Source organism: Canis lupus, chromosome 17 (assembly GCF_003254725.2).
Source record: "Canis lupus dingo isolate Sandy chromosome 17, ASM325472v2, whole genome shotgun sequence".
NCBI lineage: Eukaryota > Metazoa > Chordata > Mammalia > Carnivora > Canidae > Canis > Canis lupus.
This window is the reverse complement of record NC_064259.1, coordinates 51274964-51295304: the sequence shown is the minus strand read 5'-3', so window position 1 is coordinate 51295304 and position 20341 is coordinate 51274964. Positions and strand designations below refer to the sequence as shown.

Here is a 20341-nt window from a genome sequence, read left to right as displayed (position 1 = left end):
GGTGCAGTTAGTTGAGTGTGCGACTCTTGGTTTTGGCTCAGGTCGTGATCTCAGGGTCATGAGATGGAGCCCCTCATCAAGCCCTGCGCTCAGTGTGGGATCTCCTTAAGACTCTCTCCCTCTCCCTCTGCCCCTTCCCCACAAAAAATAAATAAATAAATCTAAGGGGGGAAAAAAAAAAGAACATCTACACTCTGCTTTCACATTGTCACTGTCCGGTCAGGAAGCAAAGAAGGAAATGACAGGCGTGACAGTGACTGTTGTCATCTGACCCCAGGATTTCAGAAGGACCTATGGGGTCATCACACAGCCTCCCCCGTCATTTCTGAGTGTCCCCAGCCTGTGTGCTGTGAGCTCATAAATGGTCCTCCTTGGGGGATCCCTGGGTGGCGCAGCGGTTTGGTGCCTGCCTTTGGCCCAGGGCGCGATCCTGGAGACCCGGGATCGAGTCCCACGTCGGGCTCCCGGTGCATGGAGCCTGCTTCTCCCTCTGCCTGTGTCTCTGCGCCTCTCTCTCTCTCTCTCTGTGACTATCATAAATAAACAAAAATTAAAAAAAAAAAGGTCCTCCTTGGGCTTCTCCAAATGAGGTGAATCTGAGCCTCCGCTACCATTAATTCTTGGTCTCCCTCTGTCTTGCCTCCTCTACCTCTGCCTAACTTCCCTGCTCTGCCTCTGTCTGTTTCTAGGTGTCCCCCAGACCTCCCTCATTCTTCATAGCCTCTCCCTCAGCACCAGTGTCTCACAAGTACCTCACTTTGCCTGTCCTCTCTGCTCCCTCTATTCTTTCTCCCTTCTGGGTCTCCTTCACCTCTACCCTCTTCTCTGTCCCCAGGGTGCCTGTGGCATTTCACACTGCTGTGTTTCCCCTGATGACTGTTGGCAATTTGATGTGGCCTCCTTATACCAGACTTGTCTGTTGGCCTGGGGTGGGAGCTTGGGGAGCCCTCCATGCCATAAGAGGGGAACATGGGCTGAGAACTGCCTCCTGGCTGTTCAGCACCCACGCACACTGAGCACTGAGAGAGCCCAGAGCCAACAGTGGCGTTGGGCCAGGTTTGTGTTGATAAAAAAAACCAGGTTTGAAATGCACAGAAAAGGAAATTCCACTTCTATGGATAGGAGACACTCCTGAAAGCCCAGCAGAGGTCCTGGACTCCTGTCTCAGAACAATTTCCTGTTTACTCTGGGCTTCTCATAGGGATGCGGTAAGGGTGGTGATGCTGATCCCTGACCAGCTGTTTTGACCACTGGGATGTTCATTTGAGAGGTTCCTAATCCAGGCAACACAACTGCATCACCTGCAGCTTTTACATATACCAATGCCTGGTGGGCATCATTACCAACTCCCAGGTATTAGGTATTTCTGCTGTGCAGCCCAGGGTGAGAGCCACTCATCTCAGTCCAGACCCATGCTACATGATAGAACTTTCTGAGATGATGGAAATGTTCTGTATTGGCTAGTTTAACTGAGGAACTGAATCTTAAAATTTATTTCATTTTAATCAATTTAAATTTAAATAGCTAATGTACATAGTGGCTGCTGTGTTGGACAGCAGAGCTCTTTACAGCAGTGTTCCAACTCGGACTGCATATTAGAATGATGTGGGAGCTTTTTTTTTTTTCCAAAGATTTTATTTATTTATTTGAGAGAGAGAGTGAGCACAAATGGGGGGAGGGGCAGAGGGAAAGGGATAAGTAGATTCCCCACTGAGTGAGGAGTCCGATGTGGGGCTCGATCCTGGGACTCTGAGATCATGACCCGAGCTGAAGTCAGGTGCTTAATAAAAAGATTTATTTATTTTAGAGACACACAGAGAGAGTGTGAGCAGACAAGAAGCAGAGGGAAAGGGAGAGATTCCTCAAGCTAGCTCCTTACTGAGCGCTGAGTGTGTTTGATCCCAGGACCGAGGTCATGACCTGAACTGAAACCTAGAGCTGGCCACTTAACTCACTGAGCCACCCAGGCCCCCTGATGTGGGAGCTTTTTTTTTTTTTAAATTAATTAATTTTATTTTATTTATTTATGATAGGCACACAGTGAGAGAGAGAGAGAGGCAGAGACACAGGCAGAGGGAGAAGCAGGCTCCATGCACCGGGAGCCCGACGTGGGATTCGATCCTGGGTCTCCAGGATCGCGCCCTGGGCCAAAGGCAGGCGCTAAACTGCTGCGCCACCCAGGGATCCCCTGATGTGGGAGCTTTAAAAGAGATTAGTGTTTGGGTTCCACAGCAAACTGATTAAACCAGAAACTCTGGAGTGGGGTGCAGGCATCAGTGCTTCTACAGCTGTCCAGGGGAGGACAGTATGCACCCGAGGAGGAGCACCCACTGTTTTAGGGCAATGCTGGCCCTTTTGTAAAGAAGTGCTCTCCGTTTGTTCATGAATTAGCTAGGAAATAAATATAAACTGTCACTTTTATTTATTTATTTATTTATTTTTTAAACTGTCACTTTTATAATAGCGTATGTGTGTAATTACGGGCAGAAACGATCACCACAAAATTAAAAACCACACACGATAGAATCATGAAGGGAATGAAAGAGGTTACAATCTTGTTGGTAACTGTAAACACTGACCTGGGGAAAATTGGACTTAATAGAAATAATTTCATAAGAGAAAACTCAAAATAGAAAGGAGCTATATTTGGGGCACCTGGATGGCTTAGTCAGTTAAGCATCTGCCTTTGCCTCAGGTCATGATCTTGGGGTCCTGAGATCGAGCCACATGCGTCAGGCTCCCTGCTCAGTGGGGAGTCTGCTTACCCCTCTCCCTCTGCCCCAACCCCTGTTCGCGCTTCCTGTCACTCTCTTTCTCTAAAATAAATAAATAAATAAAATCTTTAAGAAAAAAAAGGGGGGGCTATATTTACTAAAGCTTGATATGAACCAAAAAATTGAAAAAAAAAATCTTTGAGCCAAATCTGTGCAGAGAAATTTAAACAAGAAATAGTTGTTACCAGTGACACTAATTTCAGTCAAATAAAATGAAGACTGGAGAAAAAGGAACTAGTTAATTGCACTGTATAGAAAATATGTCAACAAATGAAATGTAGTTAGTTTAATTTATCCCGGAGAATGGTTTTTCAGTGGAAATTAATTAATGCAGGTGTATTTTTTATTTAAATATTTCGTAAATGTACACATGAAGCAAAAATCTCCATAGGGTCAAAACATCTACCTGTCAAAAAAACACCAGGATCAAGATGTTCGTCACTGGGTCCGGGCCTAGCCAGGCCTGGTGTAGGGTGGCCAGATTCAACAAAGTGACATTCAGGATACCCAGTTAAGTTTGTCCCAAGTATTACATAGGACATACTTATTATAAAAAATTATTCATTGTTTATCTGAAAAGTAAGCCTAATGGGAATTCTGCATTTGATCCAGAGCCCATTCTCAGGGTGGCTGTGCACCCTGTCTCCCTTTAAACAAGCAGTGTAGGAGGGCCCTTAACTTTACACCGGGAATTGGGCAGGAGGCGCTGACGGCCTTAGAAAAGCCTGTTCACAGGGACACCTGGATGGGTCAGGCCTTTGACTTGGGGCATGATCCTGGGGTCCTGGGATCGAGTCCTGCATTGGGCTCCCCTGCTCAGGGGAGAGTCTGCTTCTCCTTCTGCCTATGTCTCTGCCTCTCTCTCTGTGTCTCTCGTGAATAAATAAATAAAATTTTAAAAAAAGAAAAAAAAAAAGGAAAGTTCTTGTTTGTAGTAGCTATTTCTTTGGAGTACTTGGAACCTCTTGGTGACCTGGTGACTCCGCGAAGTGGGGCATTCGGGGGGTCTCTCACCTCCACACAGAGCTTGATTGCCCTCACTTTTCCGTGATCTGGGTCATCAGTCATGGTACTTGCAACTGGCCAGGGGCTCAGGAGGCAGGTTGGGAACCTCTCTGAATGCCTGCTCCTTCTCCCCTTACAATTTTTTTTTTAAGTTTTATTTGTTTTAAAGAGAGAAACAGCGTGGCACACGGAAGGAGGGGCAGAGGGAGAGGGAGAGAGAGAATCTCAAGGATATGCTGTGCTCAGCATGAAGCCAGACTCGGGTCTCAATCCCACGACCCTGAGGTCATGACCTGAGCGGAACACTCAACCCACTGAGCCACCCAGATGCCTCCTCCTCCTTCCTCTTGCAGCTGCTTTTCTCCCCACCATCACACAGGGTTTGACGATCTGGTCCAGTGGAATGAGTGTGGACCTTGGGGAGCGCTGGGCCCTAGTCTCAGCCAAGCTCCCTGAGCCTCTGTTTCTTCCTCCTTAGGGGGCGTTAAGTCAAATGCACAAGCACGTCTAAGGGAACTGCCATGGAGAGGCCACTCCATAAACGGCAGTTACTTTTGGCGCATCCTTTCTCTTATCTCTCCTGTGTTGCTCTCCGGCTGTGCTACTTTCTTTGGTTCTCACTGACTCAGCTTTTTCCCATCAAAGCCTGCTCTCAGCCAGTGATGGTTTGAAAAAGGACTAATTCATACTGAAGTGTTGGTGGCAGCCTATGGCTTAATGTTTTGCTGTTCTTAGGAGCCTGGGGGACGGTGCTGAGTGTGCCAGACTCTGTTTAGGCCAACAAAGGAAGGTTAATGATGAGCGGCAGGCACCATGAGAAACCTCTCATGGAGATATTTTGGGAATGGCCAGCTTGCTGACTTCGGTGACTATGGTGTGTAGGGCTCCTCTGAGCCTGGACTAGGCCTTGGTGCCCTCAGGGTGGAGGTGGGGGTGTCTTAGTTCCTCCTGGGACAACAGGCTTAATATATATTAGGGAACGTGGGGGTTTCTAGGAAGGAGCTGACCAAGAGCCTGACGGAAGAATGTACAGGCCATGGCAGAGACACCTGGGGGCGGGGCCTGGCTGGCTGCTGCCTGTGGGCCATGAGGGGAGTGTGTTGCTGGGGTCCAGGGGTTCCATCCTGACGGTAGAAGGTGGACAGCCCCAGCTGTCCAGAGCCATGCAGGGCAGGGGTGGTAGCACGAGAATGAGGGTCAAAGGCTTCTCTCAGGGACTTCCTCTCAGTAGTGAGCCTCATCTTGACACTGCAACTTGCATTTCTCTGAACCCATTTCTCCATCAGGATAATGGCAATAACAGTACCTATGTTGCATGGTTGTCACGAAACTTATGTGAGATAATGTGTGGGTGTTAGATGCCTACTTGGCACTTGGCACCTTGAAGGTGTTTAGTACATGGGGACTGTTGGATCCATATGGATGCACCTATGCAGACCACACCAACTATGAACATACCACCCACACGCCCCATGTGGACACATGACCGTACTAGAGTGTGCACATTAAAGAGGGGCACCTGGATGGCTCAGTGGTTGAGCGTCTGCCTTCGGCTCAAGTCACGAATCCTGGGTTCTGGGATCGAGTCCCGCATCAGGCTCCTTGCTTCTCGGGGAGCCTGTTTCTCCCTCTCCCTCTGCTGTTCCCCCTACTTGTGGTCTCTGGCTCTTTCTGCATCAAGTAAATAAATAAAAATCTTAAAAAAAAAAAACTAAAGAAAACCCCCACAAGAATATACAAATTAGAAGTCTTTTGTAATAAGCAAAAGTAACCTCATTCTTAAAAAGTTATAAAGGGAGAAGTGCACTTTTCCCCACCTTTCCCCATCTGCTGCTTCCCTTCCCTCTTGTGTGTCCATTGCTGACAATATGGTGCATATCTTTCTTGGTTTTTCCTAAGCCTGTGCAAGCATCTGTTTACATATGTGTGCATGTGTGTACTTAAAAATGGAATCATGTTGTATATACTAGTCATTTGCCATCATGGACCCTTTCCCAGGTCAGTCTGTATTGATCAACCCCATTTTTAAAATTTATTTATTAAATATTTTATTATTTATTTGAGAGAGGGAGAGACAACATGAACAGGCAGAGGGAGAGGGAGAAGCAGACTCCCCTCTGAGCTGGGAGCCCAACGCGGGACTCGATCCCAGGACTCTGAGATCATTACTTGAGCTAAAGGCAGATGCTTAACCAACTGAGTCACTCAGGCACCCTAATCAACCCCATTTTATTATTATTATTTTTTAAAGATTTTGTTTATTTATTTGACAGAGAGAGAGAGAGAATGAGCACAAGCAGGGAGAGTAGCAGGCAGAGGGAGAGGGAGAGGGAGAAGCAGACTCCCCGATGTAAGGCTTGATCCCAGGAACCCCGGATCATGACTCAAACTGAAGGCAGATGCTTAACCTGACTGAGCCCCCAGGCACCCCCCAGTCAACCCCATTTTTAAGGGTTGTGTGGCACTTCACTAGGTGTGTGATCCATAATTTATCCCACCATGCCCTTATTGACTGGGATTCGATTTCTTTCTAATTTCTTCTCTGCCCCTTCCATGAATATCTTTATCCAAATGTTTTCATGTCCTTATACTATTTTTTTCTTTAAAATAGATCCATAGACGTGTGATTATTAGGTCGAAGGATATGAGCAAATAACATTTTCATAGATTCTGCCAAATTGCTTTTCAAAAATGTGTCCTAATTTATGTCCACCAACAATGTAAAAAGGTGCCCGTCAATTTTTTATTTTTGCTTAGTGCCATGGCAGGGGTGGGGTGGTGTGTGAGAAAAGTATCTTTTTAAAAAAATTTTATTGATTTATTCATGAGAGACAGAGAGAGAGAGAGAGAGAGAGAGAGAGAGAGAGAGGCAGAGACACAGGCAGAGGGAGAAGCAGGCTCCATGCAGAGAGCCCGATGTGGGACTCGATCCCTGATCTCCAGGATCACGCCCTGGGCTGAAGGCAGTGCTAAACCGCTGAGCCACCCTGGCTGCCTGAAAAGTATCTTATAAACCATGTTTTCTCTCTCTCTCTCTCTTTTTTAAAATTTTACTTTTAAGTAATCTCTACATCCAACGTGGGGCTCAAAGTTATGATCCTGAGGTCAAGAGTGCATGCCCGAATGACTGGGCCAGCCAGGTGCCCCCAAACTGTATTTTCTTGACTACTTGTGAAGTTGGGCATCTTTTCATGCATTTTATTGTCCATTTGTATTTCTTCTTCTGTCAATTACCTATCCTTATATTTTGAGTTGCTTGTTTTTTTTCTTACTGATTCAGAGCAGTTTGTACGTTTGGGATCCTATCAGGAATATTAGCTCTCTGTGTGTTTTATGTGTGGAGGAGATTTTCTTCCTGCCTGAATGACAAATGCCATTCCCACATAAGAATAGACCCTCAGCCAGATGTGTGCGTGTACTCTTAGACATTTAAAAGGGCAGAATGGGGGACGCCTGGGTGGCTCAGTGGTTGAGTGTCTGCTTTTGGCTCAGGGTGTGAGCTTCTCCCTCTGCCTGTGACTTTGCCTCTGTCTCTGTGTCTCTCATGAATAAATAAATAAAATCTTAAAAAAATAATAAAAGGGTAGAGTGGTGATTTGCTGTTGCTAGAAGTTGGGAAAAGTAGGCCTAAGTTTAACCTCTGGGTTTCAGTAGGCTCGCTTCCAGGTCCCCCTTTCTGGAATACTTGGGAGGCAGGAATATTCACAGTTCACCATCTCATTGTTCTCAGCATGCTCGGAAGTGTTGAGTGTGCCCTGATTTTCCAAGGATTTTTGTGACTATATTTTGTGCTGAATTTTATCCAGGACGCCCCTGGGGTTCAGAATAGTTTTTCTTTTGTCTTTCTCTGGATTGAAGTGGAAAACTATTTAGTTATCTTGGGGCAGCCCCTGGGGAATCAGATATTGGCAGGAAGACTGCCAGAGGCCAGGTGGGCTCAGGGGGCCGGAATGTCCGGCTGTCCCTCATTTCCTGCCCCTCACTGCCAGGCACACACAGCTGAGGGCTGGAGAGGCCACAGCTCACGACTGTCTCTTCACAGGGACCTGAAATCTCCCCCGAGTGCGTCTGCACAAGCGTCTGTGCGTCCTGCCAGGACAATGGCTCTCTGACTCCTGTCATGCCTGATTCATGGACTCCAGTTGAGGGGAAGGTGCCTCTGAGTCAGTGATGAATGGGTTTGAGTTGTAAAATAGGTATTTGTAGTTGACACGTCCTTTTCTTAGTTTAAAAGATAAAGAATGAGAAACTGATACATGAAATCCTTCTGGAGCTTTTTTAAGAAATATTTTCGAACTTATAGGAAAGTGGCAAAAATAGAACAAAGAACATCCATATACTCTTTCCTCAGAATCATTAATGAACATGCTACCCCATTTGCTTTATATTATTCTCTCTCTTCTCCCTCCTTCCCATTTTCTTTCTTCCTTTTTTCCTCTCTCTCCCATTTGAGGCTAAGTTATAATCACCATAGCCCTTTATCTCTAAATACTTCAGTGTATATTTCCTAAGAATAAGGATATTTTTGGGACACCTGGGTGGCTCAGTGGTTGAATGTCTACCTTTGGCTGGTTCAGGGCATGATCCCGGGGTCCTGGGATCGAGTCCTGCATCGGGTTCACTGCAGGGAGCCTGCTTCTGTCTCTGTGTTTCTGCCTCTCTCTGTGTCTCTCATGAATAAATAAATAAAATCTTTAAAAAAAATAGGGACATTCTTTTATATAATCACAGTGTAGTTACCAACTTCAGTAAACTTAACATGGCTACCAGACTTCTACCTACTTCACCATTTGTATTCTCTTCTAGCAATTGACCAAATAATGCCGGTCTTTTTTTTTTTTTTTCTTTTATGACTTTATTTATTTATTTATTTAGAGGGAGAGGAAGCCAGTGAGGGTGGGGGGAGGGCAGAGAGAGAGAAGAATCTCAAGCAGACTCCTCACTGAGTGTGGGACCTGATGCAGCGCTTGATCTTACAACCCTGAGATCATGACCTGAGCTGAAATCAAGAGTTGGATGCTTAACTGACTGAGCCACACAGGTGCCCCTGAATAATGTCTTTTATAGCAAGCCCCTTCTCCCTCTTTCTCAGTATGGAATCCAGTCTAGATTTCCATATTGAATTTAGTCATTATATTTCCATAGCCTCCTTTAATCTGGAACATTCTCACAGCCTTTTTCTTTTACAACAACTTACATTTTTCAATAATATAATATACAAATGTTCTTCATTTGGTGTTTGTTTTCATGTTTCTCTCATGATTAGATTCAGTTACTAATTCCTGGCCAGAATATTTTGTAGGTGTGTTGTGTCTGTCTCAGGCTCTGGAGGCACAAGATGTCCCTTATTTTGATCACCTGTCAAAGTAGTATAAAAATATCATTAAAATGGGCCCCTAGATTTAGCATCTACAGATGACTCTTCCTGATTTGGTCTTTACCATAATGGTTGTGAACTGGCTTTCCATCCCCAGCACTTCCTCCACATTTACATTCTGTGGGAGGTTCTTGTGGTCATGGGGACAACTATCTAATCCCACTGCCCTCACATATTGGTCCCACTCTGTGCTGGGCCTGATGCATCAGCCACACAAGCTTCATAGAAGCCTTCCCCCTGGGCAGGTATGTCAGCCAGAGTTGAAAAACCTATGAGCTATCAGGCTAGGAGTCTCATTTTTTCCATCTTCAAGGACAGTGTTGGAGTCAGGAAGAAGCCCATTTCAGGCCTGAATTATTCTATTGAACCATGTCTTTCTCACTGAGACTTTGAGGGTCTCATTTCTATTCTATCATCAGGAAAGATCAGAAATAAATCTAACCTCTTCCATATGACAACCCTTGAAGCCATGATCTAATGTGGCCCTCACAGTGATTTGGTATAATAGGTATGTGCGGAGAAGGACAGGTTGGTGGTGAATGGGTGGGTGGGCAGCGGGGGAGGAAGGGAACTGTCATTTCCTAAGCCCCATCTATGCTCCAGGCACACATAAGGGTGTTAGGTGTGTGAACTCAAGTTTTACAAGAACCTCTGAAGTGTGCACTTTCCCCAGAAGCTCTGATGGTGAGGGAATGGTTGTCCAGTTTGTTTAACCAGTGTCCCCAGTACTTAACAATAGTACAGGACCCATGGTAGGCACTCACTACGTATTTGTTAAGTGAATGAATGACTTTGACAGATGAGGAAACAGGCTCAGGGAAGTTATGTCACTTATGCTTAGCACACAGCTGTCATGTGTTGGGCTTCTAACACACTGGTAGGATGACTTGAGAGCTCTTATTGTTTTTTCTTTTCTTTTCTTTTCTTTTCTTTTTCTTTCTTTTTTTTCTTTTAGAGCTCTTATTCTTAATCATGCAATGATAAATATTTATTTTTGGAGGATGAGAGGAAGGATGCTTCCAGAGCATTGTTATAGGTTGAAAGATACCTGGAAATGTTAGGAGTGACTCAACGTGTGAAAATGATGGCTGATGTGATGCCCTAGAGGCTGCCACCTGGGATGTCCCCTGAACCAAATAGAGAGCGGAGCTGTGTGTTCCAGACGCCTTCCAGGGCCAATTTTCTTTGGGGCATTTGGGGGAGGGGACATGTCTTACCTACACTTTTTCGTCAGTGTCAGTATGAGCTGTGCCCACTTCTCCCATCTTCCTGCTCCCTGCATGGCTACTGGCGCCTGGGGCTCTTGTCTACCCTGGGCTGCTGCACCCCTTCCTTCTACGGCTCATAGCACCGAGGCATAGGGGAAGGCTTGGGTAACTACGGACAGTCTGCCACCCTCTGTGGGTCTTGCACTCTCTCTCTCTCTCTCTCAAATAAATAAATAAATAAATAAATAAATGTTTAAAAAATAGCAGCCCTATTTAAAAATACAGAAAAATAAAAAGGCATAATAAATACTGCTTGGAATTAGTTTTTTTTTTAAAGATTTATTTGAGAGTGAGCGAGAGTGAGCCTGCTTGCACAAGTTGGGGGGGGGGTGCAGAGGAGAGAATCTTTGAGCAGACGTGAAGGGGGACTCAGTCTCTCAATCCCATGAGATCACGGCCCCTTGAGATCTTGCCTGAGGCTTAACTGACTGAGCCACCCAGGTGCCCCTGGAATTAGATTAAAAAAAAAAAAAAGTTGAATCAGATTAAATATGGAGGCTGGGCCCCCTTTTCCATGCATGAAGCAAGCCGAGGACATCTTGGTTTCTTTCATCATGATGTGTTTCAGTTCATAGTCAGGGAGCTCTCAGGTGCACCAGCAGACCCAGCATAGGTCTGGCAAAGGAAAGCCTTTGGAGTCTGGTTCTGTCTGCCTTGTTCTTTGTGTAAAATCAAGTCAGATGCCTTTCTGAGTCCTAATTTTCTGATTTCCTGTCTGTAAGATGAATTGAACCAATAACAGTGCCTACCTCATGGAGCTAGTGTTATTTTAAACAAGAGAGTGTGGGTAGAGTGCTCGGCACTGTGTCTAATGTGTACTCACTCAGTAGGAGGGGAGCTGTTATTAGAAGGAAGTTCCGGGATCCCTGGGTGGCGCAGCGGTTTGGCGCCTGCCTTTGGCCCAGGGAGCGATCCTGGAGACCCGGGATCGAATCCCACGTCGGGCTCCCCGTGCATGGAGCCTGCTTCTCCCTCTGTCCTGTGTCTCTGCCTCTCTCTCTCTCTCTCTCTCTCTGTGACTATCATAAATAAATAAAAATTAAAAAAAAAAAAAGGAAGTTCCATGAGGGCAGGGACTGGGCTTTGGTGGAAGTGGTGAATAAGTATTTGCTGAATGAATGAGTTATAAGATTTTCAAGATTTCATGTATGTTCCTAAATTTAAATTTTGAGTTGGTAAAAAAACATAAGGGGTTATAAGGACAGGAGCTGTAAGAAAAAATGCAATGAGAGTTCTCCCTGTTGTCTTTGTCTCCATCTGCCCTGTTCTTACCCGTTGCCTAGAGATAACCATCATCCTTAGTTTCTTTTGTGTCATTCCAGAGCTCCTATGCTATTGCTGAATCACCAGTAGAGATTTTGACTTTCCTCTTTTTCACACAATCAGTAGCATATTTAGTTATTTATTTATTTAAATAGATTTTGGGGGGGGGTATTGTGGTAAGATACACATAACATAACGATTACCATCTTAACGATTTTAAAGTGTGCATTTCAGTGGTATTAAAAATGTTCTCATTGTTGTGTGGCTGTCACCATCATCCATCCCCAAAACTTCTCATTTTGTAAAACTGAAAGTCTGTGTCTGGTAAACAATAACTCCCTGCTTCCCCTCCCCCCAGCCTCTGGTCACCACTATTCTACTTTCTGTCTGTGATTTCCACTAGTCTAAGTAATAGGTAGCATATTATACACACCTTAAAAAAAAAGATTTTCTTTATTTACAAGAGAGAGAGCAGGAGCAGAGGGGGTGGGATGGGCAGAGGGAGAGAGAGAGAGGCACACTCCCCACTGAGCAGGGAGCTGGACACAGGGCTCAATCCCAGGACCCCAAGATCATGATCCGAGCTGAAGGCAGACGCTTAACTGACTGAGCTACCCGGGTGCCCACACTCTTTTGTACTCTGTTTTTCACTTTACAATGTATCTTGAGGGTTTTCCAAATATAAGTCTATGGTGTAGGTCACATTATTTTTATAGTTGTGCAGTATTCCATCATATGGTGTACTGTACTTTATCTATCTTCTATGATGGACATTTGGGTTGCCTCCTGCGTTTTGTTCCTTTTGTTCTTAAGATTTTATTTATTTATTCATGAGACACACACACACACACACACACACACACACACAGAGGCAGAGACACAGGCAGAGAGAAAAGCAGGCTCCTTGGGAGGAGCCCAATGCAGGACTCCATCCTGGAACTCTGGGATCATGGCCTGAGCTGAAGGGAGACGCTCAGCCACTGAGCCACCCAGGCGTCCCCTGTGTTTTGTTCTTATAAACAAAATTGTAAAAAAGCCCAATGTTTTGAAATAAAATTGTTTAGATTTCTTTGTGCTTCATTAAAATAAACTTACTTGGCCACTTTAATTTATAGCCTCCCACTTAAGGCTCAGATTTGGAGGCCACTACCCCCTCCTTCTTCCATCTCCAATAGGACAGTAGCCCTACTGGGTGATGAGTCTGGGAACAGTTCTTTATCTGTGGAGGAAAAATGTGTGCCTTGTCAGTGTGTGAACTGCCTGGACCTTTCTCTCCCTCCCACATGCCAATTCCTGACCTCTCTCTCAGTCTGTGGGATGGCAGTGGCGATTTCAGCCCGCACATTTCTCCTCTGCCCACGTTCCAGTGGCTGCAGAACCCAGCACTGCCAGTAGGGATGGCCAGGTCTGTGGAGGCTGGGAAAGCAGTGACATTATCCTCCTGTGGGCTGTAGGGGGTGGGGCCCAGGCCCATAGGGTTTCCTTCCCACCTGCCTGAGCTGGCTCTGAGGCAGCCTGTGCAGGACCCCCAGGCCCTTCCTCGCCTCCTTTGACCCTTACTGAATCCTGTCTGCCACAAGTGGCCATTGGTTGGTGCCAGTGCCAGTGCCACTGAGCGCCGGGCATCGCTGGTTCATGTAGGCCCTGTGTCTTAGTCTTGATCTCTGGATGCGGTGGTTCTCCCTAAGGGACTGGGCCCTCCTCCCCGGAGGCTGCCCTCATAAAGCCACTCTCCTCCATCCTCTGTGAAAGAATGAATGAAGAGCAGCCATTAGGGTTTCCTGTGCTCAAGCCTCAGACCCGTCCAACCTCCCCAGGGTGTCCAGCCAACCCAGTCTGGTCTCCCAGGGCAATTCTGGGGCAGCCTGCTCCTGAGGCCTGGGGACAGGCAACTGCTGTGCTGCCTCCAGCCTCTCCCCCTAGGGGAGGTGGGGGGCTTATGAAGGCCACGTGGCTTCTCCAAAGGACTGGCCCCAAGGCCCGTGGCTGGGGTGGGAGGCGGGGGCATTTCAAGGTCCAGCAAGACGTTGAGGGAGGAAATAACAGGCCGTGCCCGCTGGCCAGGTCTCCCGCCTCCGCCTCCGGAGGTGCCTGGGCTGGCAGGGGGGCCCCCGCGCTTCCCGCCGCGTTTCCTCGCATTGTTCCCGCCCCACTTCCGGGAATTCTCCGGGGGCGGAGGGGGGGGGGGGCTGGCGGGCCCGCGGCCAGAACGGGACGCTGCGGCCTGTCCCGACCCGGAGGCCCCGGAGGCCCCGGAGGGAGCGCCTGGCGCGCGTCTGCACCGCCACCGCCACCGCCGGGCCGGCTGCGCGCTCTGCCTGCGTCGGGAAGGCTCCCCAGGGCCCGGGGCGCAGCTGCAGGGCAGGCCGCGGCCGCGTGTCGCAGGGACTCACTGGGCTTTTGCACCTACTGTCATGCCTGGGTCCTGCTGTAGCCCCAACTGACAGGAGTTTGCTCCACGGTGAGTCAGTTAGAAAGTACACCGGGTGGAGTTGTCGCACCAAGGAAGCTCTTGACAGCAAATAGGGTCACAGGGCATACTTTCCAAAGTCACGACCCCCCCCACCCCCCGCTCCCCAGCAAGGGGTGAATGGGTCTCTTTTATTTAAAATATTTAGGTAGGGGAGGCTCGCGGCCCTGTAGAGGCGGGCATGAGGTCGGGATGCGCCTGAAGGAAACTCGCCCATACTAACATTGTGTGCTACGGAGATGAGGCTTGTGCTCCAACTCGGGCAGAGATGTTACTATTATAATGACGTAAAGATAAGTGTCAGTTAATCCGTGGGTCCTTCCGTGGCCCATCTGCGCAGGGGTAAATGGAGAAGTAAGCTGGCACTGGTCCGGCTGGTCTGGGCTGCCGGGACTCCACCAGGGCAGTCACTACGTTGGAAGGGCAGTTTCGGTCTCGGTCATGGGGTGCTGTGCCAGTGGGGTCTTTTTCCTGAGTTGAGAGAGAAGTTGTAGAGAAGAGCTAATGGAAAACTGTGGGACAGAGGTCGGTGGGTACAAGCAAGTCAGCGGTAAAGATCAGCTCTTGGGGGTCTACCTGGTGACACTGAGGACACTTCAATCAACACACCGGTGCCAGGTGCCTTCCCCACGCTGGCCCTGGGAGGTAGACACTCCAGGAGCCTCTGCTTAGTAAGCTGTGCTGCAAGCCTGCTCTGTGCTGCAGAGGAATTTAACACACGCCACTCCAAATTCTAGAAAATGTGACTCTTAGCATCAGAGGAATGAATGTTAGTGAAAATCTCTTTAGCCCTTTCTTTTTTCTTTTTTTTTTCATTTTTCTTAATAAAGATTTTATTTATTTATTCATGAGAGACACAGAGGGAAAAAGAAGCAGAGACACAGGCAGAGGGAGAAACAGGATCCATGCAAGGAGCCTGATGTGGGATTTGATCCCAGGACTCCAGGATCACACACTGGGCCGAAGGCAGGCACTAAACCGCTGAGCCACCCAAGGATCCCTAGCCCTCTCTTTAAAGAAATGATAGAAAAACATTACAAAATTCAGCACAAATCAGGTTACTGCCTTGCTAGCTAGGGAACGTGTAACGTGGCCACGAGTCTACTGGTTCCAAGAAGAATGGAGTCAAGTGATTTTATTGAACAACTATCAATGACTAATTAATAATTAATAAGCAGCTATTAATTGTTCTTATCATGGTAAAATAACAAAACTAACCACTTTGACTATTATAAATGTGCAGGTCAGTGGCATTAAGTACATTCACACTGTTGAGCAACCATCACCACCATCCATCCCCAGAACTTTTTCATCTTCACAAACTGAAACTCTATAGCCACTAAATAATAACTCCCAATTTGCCTGCCCTTCAGTCCCTGATAACCTCTATTTTACTTTCTTCGTGAACTTGCTTGTTCTGGGAACCTCACGTACATGGAATCATATAATAGTTGTCCTTTGTGTCTGGCTTATTTCACTCAGCACCACGTCTCCATGGTTTATCCATGTCCTAGCACCTGTCAGAACTTCTTTCTTTTTTAAAGCAAAATAACATTTCACAGTACATGTGTTTTAATTTATTTTATTTTAATTTTGATTGCATTTTATTTATTCATTCAGTTGTTTATTTAGGCATTCATCTGTTGATAGATACTTAGGTTACTTTCATTTTTTAGTGATTGTGAATAATGCTATTATGAACATGGGTGTACAAATATCTCTTTGAGTCCCTGGTTTCAATTCTTTTGGGTATATACCCAGAAGTGGAGTTGCTAGATTATATGGTTTGATCCATTTTTGCATTCCTTTTTTTTTCCATGCACACCAACAGAGCACAAGTTTCCAATTTCTCCACATCCTCACCAACTTTTGTTGTTTTCTGTTTTTTTTTTTTTTGGATAGTACCCATCCTAATGAATGTGAGGTGGTATTTCCTTGTGAGTAGCCAGTGTTAAAAATCAGCTATTTAGGGGGCGCCTAGGTGGCTCAGTCAGTTAAGCATTCTACTCTTGGTTTTGGATCACGTCGTGATGTCAGGGTTATGACATCAAGCTCCACATCAGGCTCTATGCTCAGCTCAGAGTCTGCTTAAGACTCTTTCTCCATCTCCCCTTACTGCCCCTTACTCCCCTGCACTCTCTCTCTCTCTTTCAAATAAATGAATACATCTTTTTTTTTTTAAATCAGCCATTTAGATCAAGACTAAAGTTGTATTTCAATAAAACTTCATAAAACTTATATTCGAATCAGTTGTTATGGACACTAGAAAAAGGAAGGTCCCAAATGGCAGGTGTGCTGTTTATTCATCAGGGGAAAAAAATTCAGAAGCAGAAGATGAGAGCAGCCCTGTGGCTGCCGTTCACCATCCATCTTGACAGTCCTATGCAGGAAGCACACAGGAGTCTGATGCAGACGGCAGGCCCTCTTGCAGGTTCTGCCCTCTTGCCTGCAGAGGTGCGGAATAGACTCTGCCCGTTTCTTAGCTTAGGGAACACAAACTCTTTCCTTGGCACTCTTTGAAGGGTCCCTTCACTGATCATCGCTCAGTGACCTACTCTTTCCTAAGAACCCATACGTTTATGGAGATGCGGCCTGAGGTGTGTGTGCTGTGACAGTCCCAGGCCTCTCTTGGGAGTGGGCTTGTCTGCCCTGTCCCAATTTACTTTTCTCCCTGTCTCTGAAGATAGAGAAGACAGTTTCTCAGGTATAATCATTGCTGGCCGAGCCCTGGAAACTGGTGTAGACGGCCTGTGTAGATGTGGGTCAGATGAACTACTGCAGCTTAAGAGTGAGCAGATGTTGTGGTGGGGAAACAGCCCTGCTTTCAGGAGACTCTGACCTGGTGAATTGCTGAGGTCAGATGGGCAAGGCAGCCCTTATATGGGAGTACCCGGGTGGACAGGGATGGTGGGGCTGGGGCTCTGAGGAGAGGCGGCGAGTTGACTTTGGGAGAAGGGAAGGTGTCTTTCATCCTTGTGCAGGGAGAGGGGCCTGGCCCTCCAGGGATGATGCATGGGGTGACTGGGAGCAGAGTGCTAGGGAGCCTTGAAGGGTCCTAGGGGACTACGGTGTTCGAGTCAGATCAACTTTGTCTGCAGGGTGTTTGTTTTGTAAGGTGGTGGTGGTGGGGGTGCTATTTTGGGTGAAGAGCCAGGCACATTACGTTAGTTCTCTATAGTCTGCTTTTCTCTCCACTTAGGTTCTTAGGGGAAGCCCAAGTCCCACTCCAGGAGGTCCTCGCCACTCCTAGTCTGTCTGCCAGCTTCAATGCCCCCCTCCTGGACGCCAAGAAGCAGCCCACGGGGGTAAGTGCCCAAAGGGCCTTTGCACCAGGTTAGTGTCTGGTCTGAGGCCTTGCCTTTCTGACCCTAGTGGTGTATCATAGTCCAGCTGCCAACAACTAGGCCTGGCCCTCCCTGGCTGAAGCTGGGGGTGCCAGGGAAGGGAACTGACTGGAAGAGTCAGATCACCTCCTGGGATTGCTTCTTCACTAGAAACCTGATGACTCCCCAAGCTTCCTAAGCAGCCTTGGTTACGGCTCTCCCAAGCCCCTTGGTAGCCCATCCTTCACCTCCCAGCCCCCATCTCCAGGTCTGGAATATCTGAGTCATCTGGGTCACAGATCATAAGGGAAGGGAGACAGACATCCCCCTTCCCAGCCCACCGGAACCTGTCAGACTCTCTTCCTTTCCTTCATTGTCCTTCCTGCCCCTCCCCCAGCCTTTCCAGTGCTCTTCCAGTCCTAGCAGACAATTCCCAGCCCTCATCTGGCTTCCCGTTATTTTTAGGGAGCTAAATATACTCTGCAGGGTTCTTTCTTCCTGGTCAGTAGAATTCCTGACCTTCCCTCTGGGTCAGCTCTACTTCCCAGGATGAACTGGGGAGCTATTCATTTGGAAATACTTCCTCCTGGTGAGGCCCTGGGGATCTGGGCCCAGTTCTCTTAGACAGAGTGGGGCTACTGTGTGTGTGTGTGTGTGTGTGTGTGTGTGTGTGTGTGTGTGAGAAGACAGGGAGCCTTGGCTGGCTTGTTGAGTCAGGAAATAGTAAATCTGGGCAGAACTCTGAAAGGAACCACCACTGGGTACTGGGAACTGGAGAAAGAGAGTGACGGACGGAAGTCACACAGTGAATCCGTGTCCAGATGGGGCCAAGTCGGAGTGTGGCACACCTCAACTCTCAGGGCTGGGAGGGAGAGGGACTTGAATGGACTTCTGGTCCACTGCCTTTCTGATGCTGGAATTTCTTCCTGAGGCATCTTACGCCAGTGATGGCTCGATGCTTCCCTGATGGAGAGAGGTTACTTCCCAGGAGAACCCATCCCTTTCTCAAACAGTTCTCAATGGCAGAGCATTGTGGGTTGGTGCGGTGATCATTTGTAGGTTTGTAACCTCTTCAGGAGCTTCCCAGGTGAAATCTGGAACCAGCCCCCCACCATTGGAGGCAGGGAAGGGCCAAGGAAAGAGGCAAAGCCACTCCAGACTGGGAGGCAGCAGGGTGAGTAAGCAAGGGAACTAACTTCTTAACCTGTGAGGCTTATCTGGCATGGCAGCAAGAGCAGTAGGTCTCTGCACCCATCTACCAAATCTTCGGTTTACATAGAGGTCTTAACTGGGTTCAGCTTGTATACCATCCAGATAATCTTAACACCATGTCACTAGCTCAAGACTACGCCTGGGGCAGCTTCTGGGAGCAGGGATGGCAAGTGGAACTTACATCCCACCAATCATGGAGGGGGTGAGGAGCCTCAGATTGCCTGGGTTTAGCTCATAGGTCACCTGGTGGGTGGGTTCTCACATGGCCTCCTCAGCATCACTGAGCTTGTCTCCGTTACCTGCTGAATCTCCCTTGTCCTCCCTGGGCTCTCCAGTACTCATGCAGTCTAAGGGTTCTAGTGCCAGTTTCCAATGTGCATGTGTGGGTTCCCCTCCACACCACCAAGCAATTCTTTGACACCAGCTGGGCGTCCTATAATTCAACTCAATTCTGACACTTGTCTACCCAGAGATAGCTCTGGGTTAAGGGCTAAGTGCTACAAGATCTCTCCTTCCCCTTCCGATGCCAGTCCCAAGTCCAGGTTCCCCTGTGCTTCTAACCAACTGGCTCTAGATGGGACATTCCTATGAACCTCCTGGGGTTTGATTAATTTGCTAGAGTGGCTCACAGAACTCAGAAGAACATTTTGCTTACCAGAACAATTATTATCCAACTTGAAAGCTCTCCAATCCCTGTCCTTTGGGTTTTTATTGGAGGCTTCATTGGCAGTTGAACTTACTCTCCAGCCTGGATCCTCTCCTGGAGGTGGTGGGATCTGAAAGTTCTACAACCCTCTAACCATAAGGTTGGCTCCAGATCTAGCAACCAGATCCTGTCCTTAGGTGATTTCCAAAGTCACCTCATTAGCACAACAAAATTCACTTTTATGGCTCTTATCACTTAGGAAATTCCAAGGAATTCATACATAAAAGGAGCTCTGTGTCTGAAGCAGGGATAATGACCAAATACACACACACACACACACACACACACACACACAAAATTATAAATCACAGTATCCCATCCGTATACTCAAGCAGGACTCCAAGAACTTCTGGATCCCTAAGAGGACCATAACTTTCTCTAAAGGTGGAGAGCACTAATGGAGGAACTGTAGATAGGAGCCAGGAATCTTCTCCAAACTTCTCCAGCACATCTCAGGGCTGGCCTGCCCCTCTTTTAGAGTTCCTGGACCCAATTTGGGTGTGTATTGGGCCCCTCTTTTAGAGTTCCTGGACCCAATTTCAATGGGGGATGCCCCCCCCCCAACAACATCAACTCAATTCTGACACTATCTACCCAGAGACAGTATCAGATTCCACAGGTTAAGGGTTTAGTCCTACAAGATTGCTCCCACCTCCGACTTTATTTATTTATTTTTATTTAAAATTTTAAAAAAAGATTTATTTGTTTATTTGACAGAGAGCATGAGCGAGCATAACCACAAGTGGGCAGGGCAGTAGGCAGAAGGAGAGGGAGAAGCAGACTCCCCACTGAGCAGAGAGCCTGGTGCTGGGCTTGATCCCAGGACCTGAGATCATGATCCAGGCCGAAGGCAGGCGCTTCACTGACTGAACCCCCCAGAAGCCTCTCCACCTCCCATGTTAGATGCCAGGCCGTTACCTGTGGTACTGACCAACAAGCTCCA

At 47.4% G+C, this 20341-nt stretch overlaps 1 protein-coding gene across 27 annotated transcripts in view; it reads left to right on the top strand.

Annotated features, from left to right (window-relative positions):
- DYSF (dysferlin) overlaps positions 1 to 20341 on the top strand; it is a 216353-nt gene that overhangs the window by 29623 nt on the left and 166389 nt on the right. For all 27 annotated transcript variants that reach the window (XM_025453527.3, XM_049095371.1, XM_025453520.3 and 24 more), the window contains exon 4: positions 17357 to 17462. In XM_025453527.3, the coding sequence (XP_025309312.3) occupies positions 17357 to 17462 (106 nt within the window). The remainder of the gene's footprint in view (positions 1 to 17356; positions 17463 to 20341) is intronic.